This window comes from Thermomyces lanuginosus (genome assembly GCF_041956635.1).
Source record: "Thermomyces lanuginosus strain ATCC 200065 unplaced genomic scaffold VTN49scaffold_22, whole genome shotgun sequence".
NCBI lineage: Eukaryota > Fungi > Ascomycota > Eurotiomycetes > Eurotiales > Trichocomaceae > Thermomyces > Thermomyces lanuginosus.
This window is the reverse complement of record NW_027192356.1, coordinates 1,638,106-1,662,587: the sequence shown is the minus strand read 5'-3', so window position 1 is coordinate 1,662,587 and position 24,482 is coordinate 1,638,106. Positions and strand designations below refer to the sequence as shown.

Genomic DNA, 24,482 nt, shown 5'->3' with positions numbered 1-24,482 from the left:
CAGAGCAGAGACAATGGGTCTGAATAGCGCCAGTCGGCCCTCTAGCAATCGCTCGGCCCCGAAACCGGGCAGCTCGGCGCGGCGGTACGACTCGAGTGGCCGCTACGAGAGCCATTCTCCTCCCCGTACGCCACCTTCGCGCAGTGCCAGATCGGAACGACTAGAACGACCGCGCCGCCTTAATACGCAATCTTCGTTTCACCAGACGTTTCCGCATACGTTTCTGGACGATGCCATCACGCCGATGGAGAATAGCAGAGGTGGGAGCGATTCGGGCGATGAACGGGACCGGGACCGCGACCGCGACCCTCACGATCTGTCCTTCCATCCAAATCACATGGCGAGGGCGTCAGTGGTGGACAACCTTCTGCTCTCGCTAGACAAGTTACCCAACTCGCCGCTTTTTCCTGAGGCACGGTTCTTTGGCGATGCAGATCCATACAACACCAGTCCACGATTCTCGCGAAGTCGTGGACGAGCACACACTTATTCCTCTTCGGTGTCTGACGATGTTGATGCCTTTCCGGGTCATCATGCCGACTACTACGCAAGCCGTGCCCGGCATCGCCGCCCAAGCACCAGCAGTATTGCTTTCCAACCGCATCACCGACCCTACGGGTCGTCCGGCGCCGATGGCGGGAAGCACTCGTTTGAAGACATGGACCGGAGTCAATATGACGATTATGATGCACGCCAAGACAGCAGGGACGGCAGATCAAGCGCAGAGTATGGGCCCGGCCCGCCAATTGAGACCGGCAAAAGGCGGTCAATGAGCTTCGACTACGGCTCAGGTCCGTTTCTATCCCGCCTGGCTGGGAACTCGAGCTTCTTTGTGGACGACATCGAAGCTGCTCCCACACCGACGGTTCCTGCCGGTCCGCGTAGAGAACCGTCCTTCAACCTCAGTGAGTTCGCCGCGACTAACCCATTTAACTTTCCTCCGCCAAAGACACCGATCCTGTCTCGAAGGAATAGCAACAGATCGGCGCGGAGCACCACCACGCGGAAAGGTGGTCGCTCGGAGAACCCTGGCACGTCGACCGTCAAACCACGCGAGGACCCAGCACCATCGCTTCCGACTGCTGATGCAGTGGCCCCCGGTCCAACTGTGTCGTATCAGAAGCCCACGAATGCTGCACCCGCTCAACAGGATCCTGCCCCGGCAAAGGAGAAAACGGGATTCTTCCGCCGGGTATTTGGTTCTTCCAAAACGCCTGATACGCAGCAGAACAAGATGGCCGACTCGGGCGCTCGCCAGTCGCCACGGACGAATCCAAAGGAGACGAGCGCTGAGAATAGCACGCACGTAGTGGTGAAGAAAGCATCGTTTTTCCGTCGTAGGAAGAAGTCTGTGGCTGATCACGTTCCGCCTCCGCTGAATCTGGTGCAGTCCAATCTCAAAGGGTTGGATCCTCTGCCTGCCGAACATAGCCCAGCAAGCAGCCTCCGAAAAGTGATGGATCCGTTTCTGGCGGACGGAGGGGCTGTTTCCAAGGAACATGCGGACGACATTCAAGATATGCCTTATGTCGCTTCTCCGGACGTCTATTCGCCCACTCGAAATCAGCCTGAACGCAGCAGAAGGTCTAGCAACGCTGACGGACCGAAGCGGAAGCCGAGCCTCAATATCGAGATTACGAAGCACGACCGGAATGACTCCGAATCAATTGCGAGAGACTTTGGTGTTCGGCACCTTGATCGGCCGAAAACGAGTCCTGTCTCTAGCAATCGGGATGATGAATCCCAGCGGTCCCCGGCGGACAACAAACCTCCTTCGTCGTCTCCAAAGGATCGCGTGCCCGGCCGGTCCGAAACTCACTCCGGTACGTACTTGAGCCCAACGGAGTCAGTGTATTCGAACCGGGGGTTGCCTCTCAGAGAGGGCGGTCCGGAATCTGCAAAGGAGTCCAATTCCGATGTGTCGCAGTATCATACTGCCTGCAGCACTCCAATGGCAGAGTTGCCGGATGGCTCGGGTGACAAAGCACAGGCGGTTGAGAACTCCACTGCGGACGACGGAGAACAACGGCCGAGTGCAGCAGACCGTGAGCTCGCGCAGAGATTCTTTGACTGCCAAGAGGAAATCATTGGCAATGAGCCGGCTGCTACGTGGCTGGGCCATCCCGATCGAGCCATGGTCAGAAAGGCCTACATGGAGCTGTTCAACTGGAAGAACATGGACATTCTGGCTGCGCTGCGGAGCCTCTGCAGTAAGATGGCATTGAAAGGCGAGACGCAGCAGGTCGATCGGGTTCTGGATGCAATGTCCGCGCGCTGGTGCGAATGCAATCCAAATCATGGGTTCAAGGCGGTTGGTAAGATGGGCTCTTTGTTCCGGATTTGCAAGTTTACTATAACGTGCGGCTGCTAACGTGAGTAGACGTGGTCCATACAATTTGCTACTCGCTGTTACTGCTCAATACGGACCTTCATATGGCCGATATTGATCACAAGATGACCCGGAGCCAGTTTGTGCGGAATACACTACCGACCATCTCCCGCGTGGCTGCCGATGCTGCGCCGGATGGGTTTGAGACGATCCGTCCGGCTCGGTCTAGCAACCGAGGCAGCATGCTCGTCAGAGCAGGGACTTTCGGTGACTTGGAGGCTGCGGCGGGAGAAGGAGAGAAGAAAACCGGTAGTCGCGGCGACACAGCTGCATCCGAAGACTCCGAGACATCTGTCGGGCCACTTGTCAACACGCCGTTCAACGGCACGAAGAAAGCGTGGGAGTCTCAGATCGAGGCCGTGTTGAAGGACTTTTACAATTCGATCCAGCGACAAAGGCTGCCGCTGTATGGCTCAGATGCTGCGGACAGCTTGGCGCCGCCAGGCCACCCACACCAGGGCCACACGCTGCGGCGCAGCCCGAGCGTTCTGAGCAAGACAGGGTCAGACATTCTGCCGCGTGGTCGAACGATGGAATCGCGGCTGGCGGCCAGTCGGTTCTCATCCAAGACCCGGTCACGGGCGAGGTTGTATCCACCATCGGTCATGGCATCGAGCCGGACGAGTTTGGACGATCAGTCATCGGTATGGACGCCTTCTGGGTCCAGTACGTGGAGCAAGTACTCATTGAGCAAGACTATGGCGTCGATGTCGGTCGAATCGTTTGCATCGGACATGCCACGGGGCGATTATCAGCAATCGATCGGGTTCGCGAACGCGCTGAGTCACGCCATCATCCGGGAGGATTCAGGCCATTCGATAAACGAAATGGAGGACCCGGGACTCTCCGGGCCGGCGCTGCTGGAGGACGAGTCGCTGGAGCTGGCAGGTGCGCCGTGGGCCAAGGAGGGCCCGTTGAAGCACAAGCAGCACCTGGATGCGGTGGACAAGCGGTCCAAGGATCGAAATTGGACGGACTGCTTTGCGGTGATTCAGCGTGGTTGGCTGCGCCTGTTCTCGTTTAACACCAAGTCGATGCGGCAAAAGTCGAAGCAGAGGCAGGGCGGTGGCGGTGAGGTAGTCGTCGGCGGCGGTAACTGGATGGACAACGCGGAGGAGATTTGGAAGTTTATGTTGCGCCAGACGATTGCGAGCGCGCTACCACCACCGGGTTACTCCAAGTCGCGGCCGCACGTGTGGGCGCTGAGCCTGCCGACGGGCGCGGTGCATCTGTTCCAGGTGGGCACGGCGGAGATTGTCAAGGAGTTCGTGACAACGGCCAACTACTGGAGCGCGCGGCTGTCGAAAGAACCACTGATCGGCGGCGTCAGCAACATGGAGTTTGGCTGGAGTGATGCGGTGATCAACAGTGCCATCACTTCCGTTGTTTCCGCAGATGGAACACGATCGCCGCCAACATCATCCGGAGCATCACGACCAAGTCTCCAGGGTTCGATCCGCAGCTCGATCGACCACGGCGGCGTCGTCAAGGCCAAACTCCCGGCCGACCGCGTCCACATCAGCGAATGGACCCCACCCCAACAAAGCATGGCGGCATCCACCCTCAGCGAGGCCGACCAGCTCCGCGCGCTGCAGAACTACGTGCAGCGCGTAGAGGAAGAACTCCGCAAGCACAACGAGCTTCGCCCTGCAATGGTGCTGGCCTACTCCCCACGACACCCCAACGCGGCCAAAGCGATGGCCAACTGGGAACGCAAATCATCATACTTGCTGCGAGAAATCGTCAAGTTTCAGACGTATATTGATTGTTTGCAGGCGGCGCAGGCGCAGAAGGAAAAGATTTATGCGGCGAGGGAGGCAAATAGTCATAAACAACAGCAGCAGCAGCAGCAGCAACAGCAACAGAGTACATAATCGGTTGTTTGCTTGTCTTTTTGTTCATTCGTTTTTGTTTCTTGTTTTGCGTCTTGTCTACATACGTTCGATTCGTTGTACATGGATTATGACCAATTGTAGTAGACACGAAAATAATGGAAGCGTTTTTTATATTGACGTTAACAGACGGAAAGATAGGCAGACGGACAGATCAATGCAACTTCATCCAAACATCAGTCAATATATCGATCAGATGTCAAGCAATGAGAGCAGCAGTCAAGGGGGTATATTAAAGTCCAAAAAGGAAATAAAAACAAACAAACAAAAAAAAAAAAAAAAAAAAAAAAAAACGAATAACACAAATGAAACAGCCGAACGAGAGTACAGTCCTTTTTCCTTTCCTTTCCTTTCCTTCCACCTTTGCTCAGAAACAAGGAATCCGTTTTCTAATTGCAGCAAGACCACGTTTACGTGCCCCATCTTTATTACTCCCTTCCTCGTTGTCACTACCACCGCCCAGGAACGACATACGCTTCGAAATATGTAGTCGACTGTTCTGGCCCACTCGACGGGTGGAGCCGCCGACGGAGGAGAGGAAGCCGCGTTTGCCGCCGCTCTCCTTTGTGTTGGAAGTCGTGGTGCCGTTTTGGTTGCTGGATGATCCACCACCGCCGCCGGTCAGGGCGGCGAGTTGGTCGCGGACGAATTGGTTATGTTCCTCGCGGGCTTCGATGACGCGGAGAATCAACACTACATTATTAGTTCCATTATCTTGAATAGGGGGGTGGGAAAGGAAATGGGGGAAGACGAGGGACGTACGGGAAAAGGTTTCCTCAATGTTGACCATCTCCCTGGCACTGGTCTCCATAAACGCCGCACCTCGAGATCTGGCGTATTCGAGCCCTTGCTTTGCCTCCACGGCACGCGCATCCTTCAAGTCGCATTTGTTCCCGACGACGATGCGGACGGGGGGTGGCATGCCAATCTGCACCCCTGATAGATCCACCTCTCCCTTGTTCTTCTTGGAGGTGTTGACTTCGTCTTGGACCAGCCGGATTGTGTTCTCCTCGCGCTGCTCGCGCTCAATATCCAGCATGTCCATGAAGTAGTCCAGTGCATCGAGGGACGAGGGGTTTGTGATGTCATAGACCAGCACAAAGGCATCGGAACGGAGATTGGAGGTTGCCCACAGACTCCGGTATTCTTCCTGGCCGGCCGTATCGGTAATGCTGAGAAGGTAGTCGGTGCCATTGACGGTGCGGGTGACAGAGTAGGAGTCCTCTATTATCCTTCAGCGGGCTGCTGTATATGCCTGGGGTAAGGGTGAGAGTGTACCTATTGTTGGGTCATATCTGTTTGGATACTCCCTGTTAGCTCTCCGTTCCCTCTTAGAATTGAGAGTTGATAAATAAATGCGTACTCACTCGTCGGTCCATTGCCCTCGGACTAACCGAAGGGTGATTGACGATTTGCCTATACGACATGGTCAATTGACTCCTCTCCTCCTCCTTATCGACAACAAATCCTAAATAGCGGTAAAAAAAAACATACCACACCCGCCATCTCCGCAGATTGTAATTGAAATCTTCTCCATCGTTCTCCAGTCTTATCCCAAGCATTCATTCAAATCAATTCACAATCCAGTCAATTTTCAATCCGGTCCGATCCGATCCAATCAATCCGCACGTTAAGGAGTTCAGGTCAGGACAATTGTCATCATCGATCATTCATCGTGGAGTTAACAACAACACAACTCGTCAATTTCAGTGATCTGTCAGATTCCGATACAGCAAAAAATAAAAAGAAGAAAGGTTTAGAGTTGCGGGCACTCGCCCACGAAGACAACAAAAAATTATTATGTACAAGTACACCTGTAAGTTCAGAGTTCGGAGGAGGTAAGGATAAAAAAGGAGAAAACCCTAGCCAGCTAACCTGTGAGGTTTAGCGAGTTCCTTTAGCAGGGCAAAAAGAGGACGAACTTGTCAGGGAATTAAGCTCAATTGGATCCAGGGCTGTGGGAGGCGATTGGAGGGAGGGAGGGAGAGGGGGGGGGGGGGGCCGGGAAACGGTGAACCTCCCTTACAGACTTACAGTTAACCTGACCTCCTGGATTGCTTACTTGGGGTAGGTTTAGTTAGGTTGAACTGTTGCTTTTTTGGATTGACTTTCGCTTCGGGCCCTCTTGGCCGAGTCTAGTTAGCGTTGTGTGTTCCGCTCCGTTCGCCTTTTGCGCTTGGGGGATGGAGCTAGACTAGGAACTAAAATCAGGGGTTGACGAATGCCCCCCATGGACCCTCCGGAGTAGCAGCAGATTGGAAGAATCAAGTAGATCACTAAATGAGGGTGGGATTAGGTAGTATCTATGACAGCAGAAATTATTGATGCATGTTTCAAGGACCAAAAGGAATCAAGGATCGCCCCAACGAAAAAGCAGTAAAAACAGAAAAAGAGGGAAGGACAGCCTATTAAACCAGTTGACAGTTGGCAATGAAAAAATGCAATGAACGAATTCAATGAACCCAGCCCAACGCCGTAATGCGAACAGCTTGATTAGTTACTATACATCGTCAGCCAGATCCTGTAGGTAAGATCGAGAAGTTAAAAACTTACTATATTTCAATCGGAGAGATCTGATCCAGCGTGTAGAGCCAATTGCCTCCCTGCTCTTCCTTATCCAGCCTACTCCTGTATTAGCACTCGCATTGAAGCATCTCCCGTCTTGTACTTACCAGTCGTACGGCCAGAGGACCAAATGCCCCTGGATCATATTGACAAGCTCATCCGCTTGCTTTAGATCAATCACACTGTCCGCTCCCAGTAGGTCCCGTCGAGACCGCGTCGTTGTACGCCGCCGGCGCCGCACCGGTCCTTGCTGCGTCGCGTTCGAGTTCAACGCGCCAGAGTAATTTGTGGCAGTTTGTGAGCTAGCTCGCTCTGGATCCTCGTCGCCGCCGACCGCTAGCGTGTCGGCTTCGCTGACCGGCGGCTGCGACTTCTCATCCAAGGCCAGGTTGGTGCCCGTCGACCCTGTTCCGCTGCGAGTTCGAGGTTTCTCGTCCGTCTCGCCGGTAGCCGAGCGCGGCCGCGTCGTTGCCTCGCTCGCCACCTTCTCCAGCTCTGTACGGCTGCCATGAGACTTGACCGGCGACAACGCTGCACCTCTGTCCTTTTCCTTGTCCGTAGGAGCCGTCTGTTGCTGCGTTTGCAGCTCCATGAATCGCTCGCCGTACGCAGTGTACTCCTTGTACTCCTTCCACGTCCGCACCGCGCTGTCCGGCATGCAGCGGAATACCGTCCGGTAGATCCGCGTGTTGTTCTCGGCGATCGTGTGCCACGTGTCCCAAAAGAATGCATCAACCACGGGATCCCGCATACAGTGTTCGTCTACCGCTGGCTGCTTCAGATACGACGCCAGCGGGTGAGAGTTTGTCGACGAACTCGTCGGCTGCTGCTGCTGTAACGTAGGACCTCCAATGTCTGCATCGTTGGTTTCCGGCAGCGGCACCATTCGAGATCCCACGGACTCGCTCGACGCTGTTCTCTGGTTCGGCGTCGGCGGGAGAATATTTGCCTTGGCGTTCTCCTCCTGAACCTTGGTCGAACTATCTCCTGACGACGACGACGGCGGTCGCACCTTCGGAGCCGAAAGAGTCCCTCGGCCCTCCGGAGCGATACCTGACACAATCACCTCCAGGTCCTCCTTAACCGTGGTCGTGTCGCGGCCATCGCCGAGCCCAGCCTCCGAAAGCGCGTGCATGCGATCCGCGCCGTAGCCATCAACATCCTTGCGGTGCTCGGCATTGTCCGTTACCCGCGGATCGGCAGTCAACTTCCGATTCGCCCGCAGATTCGGATTGTTGCCCTGCTCCCAGTCCACGTCGTGGTTGAAGCTGTGCAGCTCCTCCGTCCGGATAAAAGACTCGTCCTGCATCCGGTGCCGCCGCTCAATTATCTCGCGCTGTACTCCCTTCTCTTGCGATAGCGACGCGACCTCGTCCAGGCCATCTCGGCTGGGTTTCAGCGACACATTGCCCATGCTGTCCCGCCGTTGGCGCGTCGTTGGGTACGCCTGAAGGTCGCGCTCAAGCAGCGCATCCACATCCAAACCAAGGTGTTCTCGCATTAGCCGCATGCGCAGCGTGTGCGGGAATCGCCCGACAAGGTATGGCTGACCATTCATCGTCGACCACAGCATGTCCGTGTCCCGCACGATCGCTGCGACCTCCGAGTCGCGCGAACCCAGCATCGACCGCTCGTTGATGTTTGCCGACCCGATGATGGCCGCTCGGTCGTCGACAATCATGCACTTGGCGTGGATGTACAGCTGCTCCGTGACCAACACCTTCTGCGGACCAATCCGACCCCACGTCCGCAGGCTGTAGAACTGGATGTAGTCTTCCGGCTCGATACCCTCTTTACGCAGGCGCCCAAAGATGGACGACTCGCCGCGGCAGATGCTGCGGTATTGGCACTGCATGATCAGCCGCACGCTGGTGCCACCCTCTGAGTCGACCGTGTTCTCGAACCCCGGCATTAGCGGGATCAGGATCACCGCACGCCACGTCTCCCGGTTGCGCGCCGCTCGGATTGCCCGCTGCACCAACGCTTCGCCGATCAGATTCTCCACCTTCTTCCCGTCCATCTCCGAGGTACTGATAAAGAACTGGTTCTCAATGTAGACAAAATGCTCCGACTGCTCAATCAGCTTGACGTAGGCGTTCATGATGCTGTGCTCTGTCACGTCCGGCGTGCCCGTAGACCACATGCTGCTCGACCGCAGGATCTGCACCTCGCACGTCCCTTCCAGACCCAGCGCCTCCAGATCCTCGGGGTTGAAGTCTGGCGGTGGCAGCAGGAACGGTGTTGGCCGTGTCGGTTTCCGCTGCCGCAGAATATAATTCCACCGCTGCACAAAGTGGCGAGTCAAGTCCCGCGCCGGCTGCCCAACCACGTGCATCGAGATGTCGTGCCACGGCATCCGCGGGATAATATTGCGGTCGTACATGTCATCGTACGGCTTGTCCAGTTCGTAGAAGTCCTGCACACGTGGGTTCGAGTAATCCTTCCCGGGCCACAGCTGGCAATTGTCAGCGTCTTTGGGTCCGTCAGGGCTTTCAAACCCAGTCGGCTTGTCATCCGTGAGCCGGTGCTGCGGCGTATCCCAGCGACCGAAGCACAGGTCGATGCCGCCCACAAAGGCAATTGTATGGTCGACAATGCACAGCTTCTCGTGGTGCGCCCAAAAGAACGTGTTCTGGCGGAACTGGTTGGGCGACCGCTGCACAAAGATGTTCGGGTGCAGCTCCAGCAGTGAGAACTTGGAGTATTCCGAGTCGATGGGAATCGCAGTGTTGATGTTTCGGTACATGATTACAAAAATTTTGACACCCTCACGAGCCTTGCGCTGCAGTAGGCGGTCCAGCCGCCACTTCTGGCTGATGGCAGGAGGTCGCCGCATGTACAGTTCCGGGCTCAGCCACCAGTCGTGAATGTAGATGACATCCTTGGCCTGGCTGATAGCCTGCGACACGAGCCACATGTGGTCGCGGCCATCAACCACCCACTGGGCAAAGCAGCGCCGCCGTACGGGGGCAAAGCTATCAAACCTGTTGGGCTTCGACCACGGCGTATTGTCGAGCATGTATCGGATCGAATCCTCAAACTGGTGCAGTTGACGCTCGTTGCGCGCCAACAAGCGCAGCTTTCGCTCCGAGTTCTCCAGACGCAGCGTGTGGTGCTGCTGTGGGTGCGCAGCGGAATCTCTCGCGGATTGCGCAATCTCCTTGGGCTTCTGGTCCCTCAAACGCGGCTTCTTGGCCTGGATTTTGAAGAACGGATCGACGAGGAACACATCGTAGATGTTCATCTCCTCAGGCGAGTCGACGCAGACGATATAGCTGTGCCGGACCAAGAACCACTTGGGAGTATGCCGCCTCTTGAACATGGACGGCGTCAGCGCCCGTCGGAAATCAAGACCCTTGGCCGACTGGATCATCAGGAAACCTTCCTTGCCGTGGTACCCGCCCTCCGAAGCCAGCCGGACGCCGAGAGCGGACAGTTCCAGGAACTTGCAGAGCCGGTTGCTGTCTGGTCGGAAGATCAGGAATCGGATCATCTTTTGCAGGTAATTCTCCAACTTCTTGCGCTGCCGCTCTGAGTAAGACTTCCGTTCACCAGTGTGCTCCCCTCCGCCAGTGGCGTCTCCGTCATTCGTGAGGCTCGACTGGCGTCGCGCAAGGGAGGACCGTCGCCTCTTACCCTTGCGACCTTTTTCAGTCCCACTGGCGGCACCCTCCGTTTCATCACCTCCCGCATCATCGTCGTCGTCTTCCCGATCACTCTCCAGTCCCCGAACACCGCGGAGATACGGGAATGCGCTGCGGGGGAAGCGCGGCAGGCTCTGCCCGCCAGCCTCTGGATTCCGTAGCTGGATGTACTTTTGCGTCCCAATCTGAAGTTTGTATTTGAGATGTAGATTGGCAAAATCGCGGAGGGTGCGGTGAATTACCCACTTCATCCGGGTCACGCCGCTGCCGTACTCCAGCTCGATACGGAAGACGAGGTGCCGGTCGCCGGAATGCGTATCGATGCGACTATCGGTTACCTTTACCTTCAGCTGCTCGAGCAGGATAGGAATCCGCTTGCTTCCATGCTCGTCGCGCTGGAACATGCTGGCGAGGATCAGAGCAGCAGGGATCCCCGACGCAAGCTCGGCTAACAACTCTGCCGACTTGACGTGGTCAACCGTGTGCTCGGCTTTCCGCCGCTGGCCGATCATCTTTAGACCGGCCTTGATCTGCTTCCACCTCTGCGCGCTGAGGCTCGACCCTCGTTCAGCCTTGTGCCGTCTCCATGCTTCCCGGATGCCTTCAGTATCACCGGACGGACCGCCGAGGGCTGCCAATAGTCGAAGATTGCTCGGCCGTCTGTCTTCATTGTTGTCACTAGCTCCCGCGTTCCCGGCGATAGGACGCGCTGAAGAGAGCCAGGTGCCACTACGCCGGTGCCACGCACTTTCTCGCCGCAACCGATCTCGGCCCTCGTCCTCCGACACACCTTCCCTCGCCAAGTCCGCCGTTCCTCGCCGCGACAGAAAGCCTGTACGGTTGCGATGTTCGGACGGGGACAGCGAAAAGAGGTTTGGATAGTGTGGACTACGGGGCGTTGACGGGGCGGTCTGCGCGTTTGTCTGGGATTGAGACCGGCGATGCAGCGGCTGCTTCTTCTTCCTCCGCCGTAAACGAAGGCGCTGCTCGCCAGCGCTCTCCTCAGCGTCGGCATCCGCATCGCTGCCTTCGTCCCGGTTATCAGAAAAGCGGAACTCGCTTCGATCGGACGGCGGCGTCTGCGCCTCCTGGTAATTCCTCGTCTCGACCCCTGTGCCCGTAACCGTCGCCACGCTGGTGGACCGTGAATGCGAGGGAAACGTGGGAGACGCGAACGCTCGCAACTTCTCAAAAAGGGACTGCTTCTGGTGCTTGCCCGTAGCGTCGGATTCGTCGTTTTGCCCAGCAAGCGACGACGCCCGGGACCTCGGCTGTTCCTGGTCATCCGCGAAGGACGGACGGCGGGAGAACGTCACGCTGCGGGCACCCGTCGGAGTCGGTGCCTCGTTCTTGGAAATCTTCTTGCTGGCAAACCGAGAGGTATCGTCAGAGATCGACGGAGGGCGGGAAGCCGGCAGCGATTCCGGGACATGACCATTTGGCCGGGGTACCACCTCACTCTCCTGGTGGATGGACTGCTTTACGTTCTCTTGTGACTCGGCATCTTGTTTCTCGTCAACGGTGGGTAGGTGGGAGGGTGTTTCAACAACAGCGCCATTGGCATCCATGGTCAGGCGGGGTCTGGACGTCTCCGTAACTCAGGAGAGCTTGGTCAGCGCCTGACAAGATCTACTCAGTGTCAGTACACGTTAGAGAGGAAGAGATTAGTCAACCACGTACGATGGGGCGGAAATGCAATGAGGAATGTTCATCCGCACGCCGATTGCGAATCAAGTAGCAATCAGACGACGGCCATTCCGAATGACAAATTATTCAGATTTCGAACCACAAAAATAGGGGTAGAATGGTGGTCCGTTCGTCGACGATCTGCCCTAAATGACACGGAGTTGATCAAGCTGGATACGCCAGCGTCTGATCAGGGGCAGAACTGAAGCCAAATAATACGAAGCGGCTTGGGCGCTAATGGCGGCGGCTATGATTGATCAATGGCGTCGCGATTGTGGCTGCAGACGCGTTCAATCAGACCAAACAACAGGCATTGGCTGTTGATCAACCAAGCTCGGATCTCTCTATCATCTTACACGCTGTCCTGCCCACCGTTGCTTGAACGCGCCGTCACCATGGGCCGTTTCCCCGGATCACGTGAGCCCCAGTCCTGGTCATCCCGGAGATACTCCGGCCGAGTCGGAAAGCCGAGACATCATCCTCGATCCGAGGAGAGGGGACATAAGTAGTACTGCAGTATTGATAAATTGCTGATTCGAGGCGACGACTCGACGGAGAGGTTGACGGACCCATCTACGTTCTCAAATGGTGTCTCCGATATCCCCGCTTGCTAGCTACGCCGCTCCCGATTCCCTACCAACCATGTCCCGACGAACGTTCCTCATCGCGGGGCTGCTGACCACGGTGTTCGGCCTGGAGGAGCTCCCCTTGGAGACGAATGAAGTGGCTTGCCTCTGGCTCCTGCACCCCCGGCTCGACCGCCAGGAACACATGGCGGAGGTTGCAACAGCAATTCTCAGTGATTGGCAGGCTCGGCGAGGACAACTGCTACAAAGTAGTGCGGGCAATGGAAACGCTCCGACGGGATTGATTGCAGTGACCCTGGATCAGCGCAACCATGGCTCGCGGCTCGTCGATCCTCAAGCAAATGAGGTCTGGCGCTCGGGAAACCCCAGACATGCGCAGGATATGTTTTCGATCTTCCGTAGGTCAATTACGCGAGAGGGAATGAAGAATACAGTCAGATCTGACGGTAGTTGACAGAAGGGACGGCCCGTGATGTATCATCGTTGATGGACTATCTACCTTCCTATCTGTTTCCGATGTCCGAGAAGGTGATCACACGCCATCTAGTCCTCGGCATCTCCCTTGGTGGCCATGCCGTATGGACAGCGCTGCTGCACGAGCCGCGCCTAACCGCCGGTGTTTCCATCGTTGGTGGGCTGGACTATGTGAATTTGATGGCAGATCGCGCCCGCCTGTCAAAACTCTCCTCCTGGACCAACTCCGATCCTCCTGGTAGTAAGTTCCTAGGTTCGGAGCACTTCCCGACCTCTTTGCTGGAAGCCGTCCGGAAATACGACGTGGCGGCATTCCTCCTCAGTCACACCAACCTACCCGCCAAGGATGCCGCGCTCAAAGAGAGCCCGTTGCCGGATCCATCTGAGGAAGACAAGCAGCGTCTTCGCCCAGTCCTGTCGCGTCACCTCGGCGGAAAGCGCATCCTACAGATCTCTGGTGGTGCGGACAAGTTGGTTCCCTACCACCGATATGAGGCCATCCTTGCTTGGTTGAAGAAGGCCATTGCACCCGGCGGTTGGTGCGCTGATGCCAACATTCATTTGGAAGACCTCGTCTTCGAGAATGTGGGACATGAGTTCACCGCGCCCATGATGGCAGAGGTGCAACGTTTCATCGCGGAAACCCTGTCCGCCTCGGGACAACAGACCGCGAAAAGCGTAGTTCGAGAAGCCAGAATCTAGAAAACAGAAATCGTAGCGTCAAGAGGTGTTACGTCGAGCAAAGAACTTGGTCATCTCTGCTGGGATCGTTGCAGCAGCTTGGTTTCCAGCGGGCGCCAAACTCTGTCGAATCCAGGCAGGTAGCTTCCTTTGAATCCGCTCGCTTTCGTATCGATGGTCGATCATCACGATCGCCGCGTAATCATTCCGATGACGGATGGCCCGTCCGATGCATTGGTTGACAGCTCGCATGCATGAATTCTCGTAGAAGTCCCGACCAGCCGCTTTCGCCATGGCCTGTCGTCGGGATTCGTCCTGGATCGATTGCTCAGCCTTCTTGTAGGCAGATTTCTCGACGTGCTCGATCTTCGCTTTCCAGACTGCACTCTGGATGTTGGGGAATGGAAGCCCGACCATGATCACGCCACGACCAAACCGGTCAGAGAAGTTGATGCCCTCGGAGAGACGGCCCCCAACGACGGACAGTAGAAGGGCACCTCCTGGATGCGACTCAACTTGTTTGTGATACTCTAAGAGGATGTCGTCTGCCGGTGAGGTTTTATCCTGTGTCTCATAGAGAATGGTTTTGTGTCGCTCGATGAGCGACAGGGTGCTGGGACCTTTTGCTGGAAGTTTTTTCCATTTATCAAGTACGTATGCGAGATAATCGTAGCTGGGAAAGAAAGCGACAACACCATGCGGAATGACCTGGCACAGCCGGGCGACTGTACGGCCTAGGTCGAGTACCTGTTCTCACAGTCAGATGCGAAAAGAAAGCCAGGTAAAGCTTTGGGACTCACCATCTCCTCTGATTTGCGCCGGTCATATGTAAAGCTGAACTCAGAGCCAGAAACTCCATGACCGAGAGCCCGCGCGATGAGATTCTCCGGTGGGATAACGTGCCCAAAGCTAAACGTGTCGAAGCGTGCCTCGGGAACGTATGAGAATAAGTGATCCGAGTAATCTGACATCTGAGCCGATCAGCGATGTGCTGTGTCGAAATCCAAGAAAAGCAGTCTTACCGGGGACATGGTTCCTCCAGCTAGAATCACTGCTCGCGCCTCCTCCACAATCTCCTTGAAGTGATGCGTGGGATCGAGTAGCATATATTTCAACTCGACCACTCCGTCGGAGATGGCACAGAAGAGCTGGCCTTCCGCGGAAGGGTTCATGAGCGCCAGGAGGAAGCTTTGGACGTGGAACAGCACCGGGACCGTCGTTCTGTCGCGCTTCTGCCCATTCCCTTGCTCTGCGTATTCGACATATCCGTCTACCTTTCGGGCGAGTTTACTTTCTTGCAGGTACCGGGAGAGTTTATGCGGGTTGATCTGATCAACCCCTTTTCCGGTCACGAGGTCTGAGTACTGCACGACGGCTTCGGATGATTCCTGTTGTCGGGAGATGGACTCCAGGTTGTCTGCCAAGCAGCTCACGAGCCGAATTACCTGCGTAACATAGACACGGTTCTTGCCCTTTAACCGTGTGCGGTATTTCCGTGCGTAGACGGCCAGCTGGGACAATGCTGTCCGAAGCTGGTCCAGGGTGACGGATACTGAATGGAGACTGGAGATGGCGTCTATAAGATTATGGGCCTCGTCGATGATCACGACATGGCCCTTAATTGATATATTCAATGCCTCCCGCGCGGACTTTTGGAGGAGCAGTGGATATGGAAGAGTTACAATCTAATAATCATTGAGCGTTAGGCACATCCGAAACTGAGAAGATGCTTACCTCGCTGTGTTTGATCACAGAGCGACTGGCATAGTAGGGGCAGACTCCAAGCTGTTTGCCTACTTGTCCAATGTCCTCAATGTCCTGCACCGTCGCCAGGGTGCGGTCCCGGAAGTCGAGCATAGCCCCCTCATGGTTTTTACCTGGAAGATAGGGACACCGTTTATCCGCTGAGACATTGGACTGCTGTAACTCCATGCACCGTTCGTTGATCGCCGTCGCGTTCGTCAACGATGCAACTTTTGGGTTTATACACAATTGTTTTCGGGAGCCTAAGGACAGATGCTTGATTCCTTCCTCGAGTCCCGATTGTCCGCTCCCCTTCCCTTCTAGACTTTCCTGTGGAGGTACACTGGATGGGAAGCTCACCCTACGGAGCTCATCGGCAAACTGGGACAGCTGAGAGTGAGTGCGCGAACAGTAGAAGATCTTAATCTGATCGTCGGCATCGTCCTCCACGGGCTTGTTGCCCGTGATGTGGCCGCGGTAGCGGTCCAGCAGAGCGAGGGTGCTTGCGGAGAGGCCGTCAATGCCGCCCGCGGTAGGGTGCGACTCCGCGTCACTGTCATAGTCATCCAGTTCGAAGCGATCCTCATCTGCCCTGTCTAACGGATCCGTCCCTTCATCGACTTTCTGTTTGGCTGTCAACCTCATTTCCACAACGTATATCCGACCAATCCCCATACCAGACGCTTTCTCATCCGCTGCTGGCTCTCAGCGGACGTTCTTCTTTGTTCCTCTTCAGCTCTGACTCTCGCCAGTCGCTCTTCCAGGTCCTTCCATTTCTCTACAATTGCCCGAGTCCTCTCCTTCTTGGCATATTCGCGCATCCAGTCAGGCTCGTCATCGTCTGCTGCGGTTGTCAATTGGACTTCAGCCGGACGAATGAGAACGACTTCTTACCCTCTGCATCTTCTATAGATTCCAGAAATTGTTTGCGCTTGTGTTCTCGCAGCCATGTAAGTGACCCACAGATCAGGCTGAGCGATTTGCCCTGCACTCATCAGTCGAATTTCTCTCCTGGCCCTGCATTTGCTTGCCATCCTACCGTGCCTGGCGCCGAGTTTCAGCTTTGAGCTTCGCAGCACTTTGCAGCATTTCCATCTCATTGAGTCATTGACGTACCTGTGGGGGACTCGAAAATAGCTACTTTTCCCGCTTCTAAACATTCATACAGCGCGTTCATAAACTGTAGCTGGATCTCGTACGGCGAGTATGGATGGAAGAACTTCGCACGGCGTTCCTCCATGACGAATTGTCTGGTATTCTTTGAATCACTTTCTGCATCCCATCGCTACCAGCCGCACTCCACCAATTTACCGTGCCGCTCATTTTTCCCGCGTTCTACTGTGTACAGCGCGTATCGGCGCGTCTGCGTCTGCACGTGACCACGTGTTCTGGGCTGACTCAACACTGACTCAGCCAGTCATTGCTGACTACCTAATTTTGGACTAGCATGGATTCAGCGATCAATCAATTCAATGTGACTGGCTCAGATTGGCTCCCTCTTTGCCGTTTCAGGGACCAATCACATTCCTCGGAAAACCATGGGTCCGCCACGCAGCGGCTGCTCTGCCCCGCCGCATGATCGCATCTCCTCAACCTTCCTGGGTCCGTAAGGAACCGTTGGTTCGGCCCTCCTGGATTCCTGCTGGGGAGTTTCTGCCTGGATGCCTGCAATGGCAGTGCTCGGCTCAGGAGACTCCTGTCTCGCTAGTCTATGAGTTACCGGTATCCATTTATAAGCTCCAGGGAGGACACGGACCGGAATCAGCTGAGGCATTCTTCAGAGTAACATTGACCGAAGCTCTGATTAGAACTAACCATGAAAAGGACCCCATCACTAGCTGAAGATTTTATAAACCAGCACAGAACTAGGAAATAGTCCCCTCGCCAACGCTTTCTGCCCAACTGGCAGGGGTCGTATCGGACCGTCGGACGGCTCGGACAGTCTAAAAACAGGATAATTGTCTGGGTTATGATTCCGTTATGGCTTATGTTAGTCCGTTATGCCTCTGGCTTGTAGGCAGTGCATTTTCGACAAATTTTCCAGAAGCTACCTAGATAGAAGAGGGCCATGTGAGTATGAGGGCGATACTCCATCCCTCTCCTCCCAGGGCTCGTACAGGTCTCCGAGTAATTAAAGTCTTCTTGATTCACCTCAGCCCCAACTGCGGTCTTTTTCTTTCTCTCCTGCTCCGAATCCCCTGGCCCAACTCCCCTTGTGTCAGGGAGAGAAAAAAAAAAACGTGAAAATTCTCCAAACTAAAAAGAAAAAAAATTTCCCCAAATAAACCACCGGCGAGCTAAAAATACCCTCTCAAATCTCCAGTCTTGGTCTCGGTCCACGTTCCCCGTGGCGCACATCCCCCTCCATCTATAGTTCCTTTTTCCAAGTTCACACAGGAACTCGCCCCCGATCATGAGCCGGCCGCCGGTCCAGCAGTACAGTGGCCATCCATCGGTAGGTGCGACGTTCGTTCCCGGCGGGTCGGACGATTTCTACTTGCCAGAAGTCGTCTCTCCGAAGCCGAAAAGGTACGCTCTCCTGGTGATCCCCGCCGAACCCCCCCCCTCCGACTGACCGGCTGGCCCTCACAGAGTGATGCCAGAGGTCCCGCAGAATATGCAGCAAAATATTGCCCATTTGGAATACGAGGCTCGTGCGGCACGTCCCTACGGCAACCAGTCCCCTTACGAACGACCCCAGTATCCTGAGCGTTCGTCCTCTGTCGGCATCTCCCCTCCCGTCACCACTAATCCCTACGATCCCCCTTCCGTAACCAGTGCCCCCGCGCCCTACGGCCAGCCGGCATCGTACGACACCATGGACCAGCCATCGTTTTCGCCATTCCCCGTGCTGCGCAACCCACCGCCCAATGTGCCTCCCAGCGATGAACAGCGGGAAGCGAACCTGGAAAAGGGCCGACAGGCCGTGCTCGCGTCAAACGACCCCGATGCGCAGCTGGCCTGGGCCCAGGATGCTCTGAATTACGTCGAGATCTGCATGCAGGATGAGGCTCGCAAGTCGCAGATCCAGCAGCCTCGGCCGCATACCCCGCAAATCGAGCACCAGCTCAAGACCGACGCGATCAATATCGTCCGCTTCCTGGCCGACCAGCACCATCCCCATGCCGACTTCATCAAGGGCATGTGGCTCGAGTTTGGCAAGTTCGGATACCGTGTCGACAAGCGGGAGGCCTTCCGCTGCTATGCGCGCGCCGCCGAGAAGGGCTATGCGCGTGCCGAGTACCGCATGGGCATGCAGTTTGAGAGCTCAAACGAGCCGGCTAAGGCCATCCGCCATTACGAACGGGGCGTGGCCCTGCGGGATTCTGCATCGTACTATGTGGGTTGGACCTTTTTGGGCGGCGTGATACTGCAATGGAACCAGTTCACTGACAAGTGGATATAGCGTTTGGGTATGATGATCCTTCTCGGGCAGCACGGGCAGCGTCAGGATTATGAGAAGGGCCTTGAATACATTCGCCTGGCTGCGGAAACCTGCGATGATAATGCTCCGCAGGGCGCCTATGTAAGTCTCTCTTTTCCATGATAACTGTCCCGTGATTCTGGCAGCTTATGGATCCTCCTCTCCAGGTCTACGGTATGCTTCTGGCCCGGGAACTGCCCCAGGTCAACGTTCCGGATCAGTATCTGCCCGTCGACATCAATGCGGCGCGCCGCTATATCGAGAAAGCGGCCTTCCATGGATTCGCCAAAGCGCAGGTCAAGATGGGTGCCGCCTACGAACTGTGCCAGTTGGGCTGCGACTTTGACCCAATGCTGTCGTTGCACTACAACTTACTGGCAGCCAAGCAGGGCGAGGCCGAGGCTGAGATGGCTATCAGCAAGTGGTTCCTCTGCGGTCACGAAGGGCTGTTCGAGAAGAACGATGAGATTGCCTTCACCTACGCGCAACGGGCAGCTCTGAGCGACCTTCCCACGGCCGAGTTCGCTTTGGGTTATTTCTACGAAGTCGGAATCCACGTACCCGTCGATCTCAAGGAGGCCCGCGCCTGGTACACCAAGGCGGCAAACAAGGGGAACAAAGACGCGGCTGGCCGAATCGAGAGCATCTCGCGGTCCAAGACCCTGTCGCGCAAGGACCACGAACAAGTCGCCATTGCACGCATCAAGTCGCAATACGGCAATGGCGGCCGCCCCGGCCGACGATATGGAGGCAACCAGAACCAGGCTCCTCCTCAGGAGAGCCTGGAAATGCCAGACCCTTCGCGGATGACCATCTCGGACGATGGATACTCTTCTGCTCCCTACCCGACCAATGGGCGGCCGCAGTACGGTGGTCCGCCATCCGGCCAGCCGTATCCAGACTCGCGCCAGAGCCCTGCCTTTGGCATCAACCCCAACATCCAATCTCCGCCGGCAAACTATGGCCCTGGGGGTCCTGGATCCCGTACCCCATCAGGCCAGATGGGTTACCGCCCTCCAACCGGCTCTGCTCCCACCTCACCGCGACACCCTCCTCCGGGGCAAGGCGACTATCCGCCTGTCTCTCAGGCGGGCCCGCAGAGCCCACGCCCGGATTTCGGCTACTCAGCACCGCTGGATCAAGACCGCCGACGGCTGCAGCGGCCTGAACGTCCAGGAACGGGCGGTCGTCCGCCGCAGGATCCGTATGGCAATGGCGGGCCCGGCCAGCCATCGCCTGGTTACCCTCCTCGCAATCAGTCTATGCCTCCTTCCTCGCAGGCGCCACCCCATTCACCCCGGCCACAGGGCGCTCCCGCCAGTCAACCGTCGTCTTCCTCCAGCACACCAGCGCCGTCCCGGCCGGGCAATCTCCCTGGCAAGGGCCCGAAGACTTTCGAGGAGATGGGCGTGCCCGTTGCCAAGAACGAAAGCGACTGCGTAAGTGCCCGCGGAATCTCTACCTCTAATACACCGTCGCTAACTGAACTAGATCATCATGTGATACCCCGACGAAAAGGGAGCAATACTGTTTACATGTTTGGCGTCGTGTTTTGCCTGTTGTTTTTTGGAGTTTTTCTTCGTCGTTATAGAGTTGAAGTTCGCCTGGCACAAAGAGCATGCTTCAGCCTGTATAGGGAAGGAGCTAATACAGCAGCCACGGTGATACTGCCTGCCTTGTTTGTGCCGGTGCTTTCCTTTTTATCCTGTACATACATTCTTCTTAGCGGGTTCTCTTCAGTTCATGCAATTGATTCAGTATTCTAACATCATGGGTGCAAAAAAGCCAAGGACAGAGAAGCTCTTTTCGGAGGACGGTGCGTTGCTTTGTGAATTAGCATCAGGAGGTGCCGAGCTGACCTGTGAAGACGCTGCACTGGTACTGGACTATCTGAGTGAGTCAGATGGGACCAAGCGTAGAGCTGTGCCAATTCTAACAAGAGATTCAATTACAGGAACGGAGAAGTAGGTCATGATCTGCCTGGGAATATGAGATGGCATCTCATCTAGCTGTAATACACGTAGTCGTCCATACTCGGTCAGCACCATTTCCAAGATGGTCTGGATTTTTGCTGACCGGTTCGCGGCAGGCACTCGACATCTCCACCAATCTGCACAATAAAATCTCAAAAAGTGAGATCATTGAATAACGTCATGCTACTCGCTAACCGGTCATGAAGCATCTGCTGCGAAGATCCTCAAAGAACTGCAGGATCGAAAGCAGATTGAAGCTCGAGTTTCTGGTCAGTACCTCCGCAATCATTACAAACCATTTCATTAACGGTCGAAGATAACAGGGAAGCAAGTCGTCTACCATGCGCTTCAAGAGGCGATCGAAGATGACTCGCCAGAGGCCGCGGCCACTAGGGACGATGCCATGAGAGAGTTGAAAGACGAGCTCTCTCAACTGAAGGCTCGAGAAAAAGAGCTCCGCCAGCGTCTTACAGAACTATCCGCGATCGTCCCAATTAATGAACTCCGGAAGCAGGTCGCCCTGCTGGAACAAGAACAGCAAACGTCGGCCAGGCGTCTCGAGATGCTCCAGGCAGAGGGCATCACGCTCACCTCCAGTGAAGAGATCGAGCAGGTGGAACAGGAATGGCGGCTCTGGACTCGGCGACTCCAGACACGAATCCAGATCTCGCGCGAGCTCTGGGCCAGATGCACGGAGGTGCTGCCAGAAGATACCACTGTCGAAGACCTCAAGGCAAGTTTCGTGTTCAAACTGTCAGTTGGGGCTAAAAGATTAACCGGGGCTGTGCAGGATGATTTGGGACTTGAGGGGGAGCTCTAGAATCATCATCTGAGCACGCCACATGTTCGAGGCAATATCTGGCAATTCTTATCATTTACTGTGATTCGATTAACCATGGTCAGATGAGCATCAGATCCTCAATCTACTTGAACCCTCGGTACTTCAAATCCATATTTCCGGTTCTTTCCATATGCTTTCCTGAGTTTCTGAAACTCCTTCCAGTATATGTATTGTATTCCATATAACTACATTCTTAGTATCGGAGAGTATGGATAAGGTGTTTCGGATTGAGCAGTGACATCCTTTGCTAGATGACTGCACTCAGAGTCAAGTTACCCCTGGGAGAGTTCAGTTAACGGCCATGACGCAGTGTACCCTGCAGCCAACGTGGTGGGTCTAGGAACAGAAGGCGGTCAGGGCTGAACAACCGGCACAACGGCACCGTGGAACAGCAGTTCAGCCAGCAAAATACTCCTGCTTGCTTCAGCTCTGCTGGCCATTCCTTCCGTCTTCTTGTGACGTTCCCATCTTGCCAGGAGACTGCTTCTTCAGTTACAAACGGTGATTGTCTTGTACAGGCTGATCCCTCTTCGTCTATAGACTCCCGCCCTAGGGTGGCCAAGCCAGCCCAAGTACCCCTCCATCCTTATCCTCGGTGCTTGTACATGCAATGAATAACCTCTGATACCATAACTCCGCTGGCAGAGATTCAATGCCGTCACCTCCGGTGATGCAGTCCATGTCGCAGCATCCATATCCCATCACAGCCCCGCAAGCCCCTCCGCCAAACAGCCATCACCCGGCAAATGCGGGTCGGCCACGGGCGGACCGCGTACCCAGCAACGACGTGAGATCCCGCGGCGGTCACCTTCCTCCCAATGGTCATGGGAGGAACGTATCATTCGAAATGGCCCGGAGTCCTCCCAATCCAGGTCCAAAGAGTGCGTGCGATGGCATTTTGTCTCTTGTCTTCTACTAGTTCCCGTATGGATTGACCCGCAGCTCTCTCTCGCAGACACAAAGCATGTCCCCTGCAAATTCTTCCGGCAAGGCGCCTGCCAAGCCGGCCTTGCCTGTCCGTTCCTCCATACGACCGATGCCGCGGCGGATTCAGCTCCGTGTAAATACTTTCAAAAGGTTTGGATTTCGTTCGGGCGGGTTGATAAAGTGGCTTGCTGAGATGAACGACTAGGGAAACTGTAAATTCGGAGCGAAATGTGCCCTCGCGCATATTCTTCCCGACGGACGACGAGTGAATCGGCCGAACTTTGGCATGGGAGGTGGAGGTCCCTTGAATTTGGGCGGACGAGTCAACCCGCAGGCCACCTACCATCCGCAGGACTCGGCGCTTACCAATTCGGTGTTGTCGCAGCAGCGCATGAACGGCCAACCGTATCAATATCCCTATACCCAGGCCCAGGATGACTTGGCGGCCATTCGCGAGCAGCAGTCACAGCCGCAACCAGAAGGCATACCGTCAATTGAGACAGGTTTCGTGTCGGATGCCGGGTCCAAGTACGGCTCACCCGTAGAAGAGAGCCGGCTACCGACGTCTCCGCCGGTGCTGACACTGCGAGACGTGCCGCTGCCGTCGTCGTTTGACAGCCAGGGCATCTCGCACGCTGCGCGGTACGGCCCCGTTGCTGCATCCGTGCCGTCCAGGTTCGGAATGTCGGACGTGGCGTCACCGCCGTCGTCGTCATTGCGGGCGCCGACGGAGGCGGTGCGTCAGCTGCGTGACACGGCGTTTGGTTCGGACCTGCGCAAACCGTTGAGTTCGTTGGGTTCGTCGAATCCGGGCTCGTCGCCCCCGGCGTTTGAAGACGCTTTCCTGGGACCCCGGTTCCTGCACTCGCAGCGTATGGCTCCGCGGTCCAAATTCCTGTCGGCGAGTGTACCGCGGTCATCAGCGCTGGATGATTGGGAGGGCCACTTTACCATGGAAGAGGACCTTCTTCCGGGGAGCCTGCACGATGACGTGCTGACACCGCAGGAGAGGATGCGGCGGCTGTCGCGCACGGAGCAGGAGTCCAGCAGCAGGGATCTACCGAGCCGGGACCTATCAGGGCTTGGCCTGGGCCTGAGCACCAGCGCAACCAAGGCATCGCCTCTGGGTTCGAGCCCGTCGCGGTTTGGCGCCCTGTTCGCCAAGCAGCGCCAGAAGAAGGAGGAAGAAATGTCCAACCACGTGGGATCGTCGCCTCTGCGTGAGTCGTCCAGCCCGAGCCTGGCCCCCATTGGCAGCCGACGGCCTGTGCCGGGGACGTCGGGCGATGCATCTCCGTCGCTGCGCACCACCTCCGCGGCACCATCTATGTCGATGATCTCGCAGGGATTGAGCAATCTCTCGTTGCATCCGGGCTCTGCGCTTGAGCTTTCGAGCAATTCCATTACATCCACCAGTGGTACCTCTGCCCCTGCTACAACAGCCACTGCTACTGCCACTGCGCCTCCGACTACATCCGAAACGTCCAAGACGGTCGCTCCGTCGCCGTCGCGGATCGATGAGGAACAATCTGAACTGGTCTTTTCCATGGAAGAGGAAGACACAAAAGAAGACACGAAGCAGGAGGAATGAAATCATAATCCCTTTTTCCTCAAAACAAAAAGTTTCGGTCGGTGGTATTCTGTTTCTCTTTTTAC

General features: G+C 56.0%; 8 protein-coding genes across 8 annotated transcripts; 5 read left to right on the top strand and 3 right to left on the bottom strand.

Annotated features, from left to right (window-relative positions):
- Nucleotides 1-13: 13 nt before the first annotated feature.
- VTN49DRAFT_1578 (uncharacterized protein) lies at nucleotides 14-4,263 on the top strand (the record flags this gene model as incomplete). Its single annotated transcript, XM_069409207.1, has 2 exons — nucleotides 14-2,315; nucleotides 2,381-4,263. The coding sequence occupies 2 exons, from the start codon at nucleotides 14-16 to the stop codon at nucleotides 4,261-4,263; spliced, it is 4,185 nt and encodes a 1,394-aa protein (XP_069270617.1).
- A 385-nt stretch (nucleotides 4,264-4,648) lies between these two features.
- On the bottom strand, nucleotides 4,649-5,818 carry VTN49DRAFT_1577 (uncharacterized protein; the record flags this gene model as incomplete). The annotated part of the gene is made up of 5 exons (XM_069409206.1): nucleotides 4,649-4,974; nucleotides 5,044-5,505; nucleotides 5,560-5,576; nucleotides 5,649-5,697; nucleotides 5,776-5,818. 5 exons carry the CDS (start codon nucleotides 5,816-5,818, stop codon nucleotides 4,649-4,651), a joined length of 897 nt encoding a protein of 298 aa, XP_069270616.1.
- A 956-nt stretch (nucleotides 5,819-6,774) lies between these two features.
- On the bottom strand, nucleotides 6,775-12,058 carry VTN49DRAFT_1576 (uncharacterized protein; the record flags this gene model as incomplete). The annotated part of the gene is made up of 3 exons (XM_069409205.1): nucleotides 6,775-6,781; nucleotides 6,835-6,903; nucleotides 6,954-12,058. 3 exons carry the CDS (start codon nucleotides 12,056-12,058, stop codon nucleotides 6,775-6,777), a joined length of 5,181 nt encoding a protein of 1,726 aa, XP_069270615.1.
- Nucleotides 12,059-12,761: 703 nt separating this feature from the next.
- VTN49DRAFT_1575 (uncharacterized protein) lies at nucleotides 12,762-13,939 on the top strand (the record flags this gene model as incomplete). The annotated part of the gene is made up of 2 exons (XM_069409204.1): nucleotides 12,762-13,161; nucleotides 13,221-13,939. 2 exons carry the CDS (start codon nucleotides 12,762-12,764, stop codon nucleotides 13,937-13,939), a joined length of 1,119 nt encoding a protein of 372 aa, XP_069270614.1.
- An 18-nt stretch (nucleotides 13,940-13,957) lies between these two features.
- VTN49DRAFT_1574 (uncharacterized protein) lies at nucleotides 13,958-16,901 on the bottom strand (the record flags this gene model as incomplete). The annotated part of the gene is made up of 8 exons (XM_069409203.1): nucleotides 13,958-14,665; nucleotides 14,719-14,889; nucleotides 14,941-15,603; nucleotides 15,653-16,285; nucleotides 16,339-16,502; nucleotides 16,556-16,646; nucleotides 16,701-16,705; nucleotides 16,778-16,901. 8 exons carry the CDS (start codon nucleotides 16,899-16,901, stop codon nucleotides 13,958-13,960), a joined length of 2,559 nt encoding a protein of 852 aa, XP_069270613.1.
- Nucleotides 16,902-18,074: 1,173 nt separating this feature from the next.
- VTN49DRAFT_1573 (uncharacterized protein) lies at nucleotides 18,075-20,588 on the top strand (the record flags this gene model as incomplete). Its single annotated transcript, XM_069409202.1, has 5 exons — nucleotides 18,075-18,190; nucleotides 18,254-19,001; nucleotides 19,068-19,187; nucleotides 19,253-20,524; nucleotides 20,577-20,588. 5 exons carry the CDS (start codon nucleotides 18,075-18,077, stop codon nucleotides 20,586-20,588), a joined length of 2,268 nt encoding a protein of 755 aa, XP_069270612.1.
- A 267-nt stretch (nucleotides 20,589-20,855) lies between these two features.
- On the top strand, nucleotides 20,856-21,878 carry VTN49DRAFT_1572 (uncharacterized protein; the record flags this gene model as incomplete). The annotated part of the gene is made up of 7 exons (XM_069409201.1): nucleotides 20,856-20,901; nucleotides 20,953-20,979; nucleotides 21,040-21,049; nucleotides 21,110-21,122; nucleotides 21,175-21,217; nucleotides 21,265-21,327; nucleotides 21,391-21,878. 7 exons carry the CDS (start codon nucleotides 20,856-20,858, stop codon nucleotides 21,876-21,878), a joined length of 690 nt encoding a protein of 229 aa, XP_069270611.1.
- A 673-nt stretch (nucleotides 21,879-22,551) lies between these two features.
- VTN49DRAFT_1571 (uncharacterized protein) lies at nucleotides 22,552-24,417 on the top strand (the record flags this gene model as incomplete). Its single annotated transcript, XM_069409200.1, has 3 exons — nucleotides 22,552-22,780; nucleotides 22,855-22,976; nucleotides 23,032-24,417. The coding sequence occupies 3 exons, from the start codon at nucleotides 22,552-22,554 to the stop codon at nucleotides 24,415-24,417; spliced, it is 1,737 nt and encodes a 578-aa protein (XP_069270610.1).
- Between the last annotated feature and the right edge of the window lie 65 nt (nucleotides 24,418-24,482).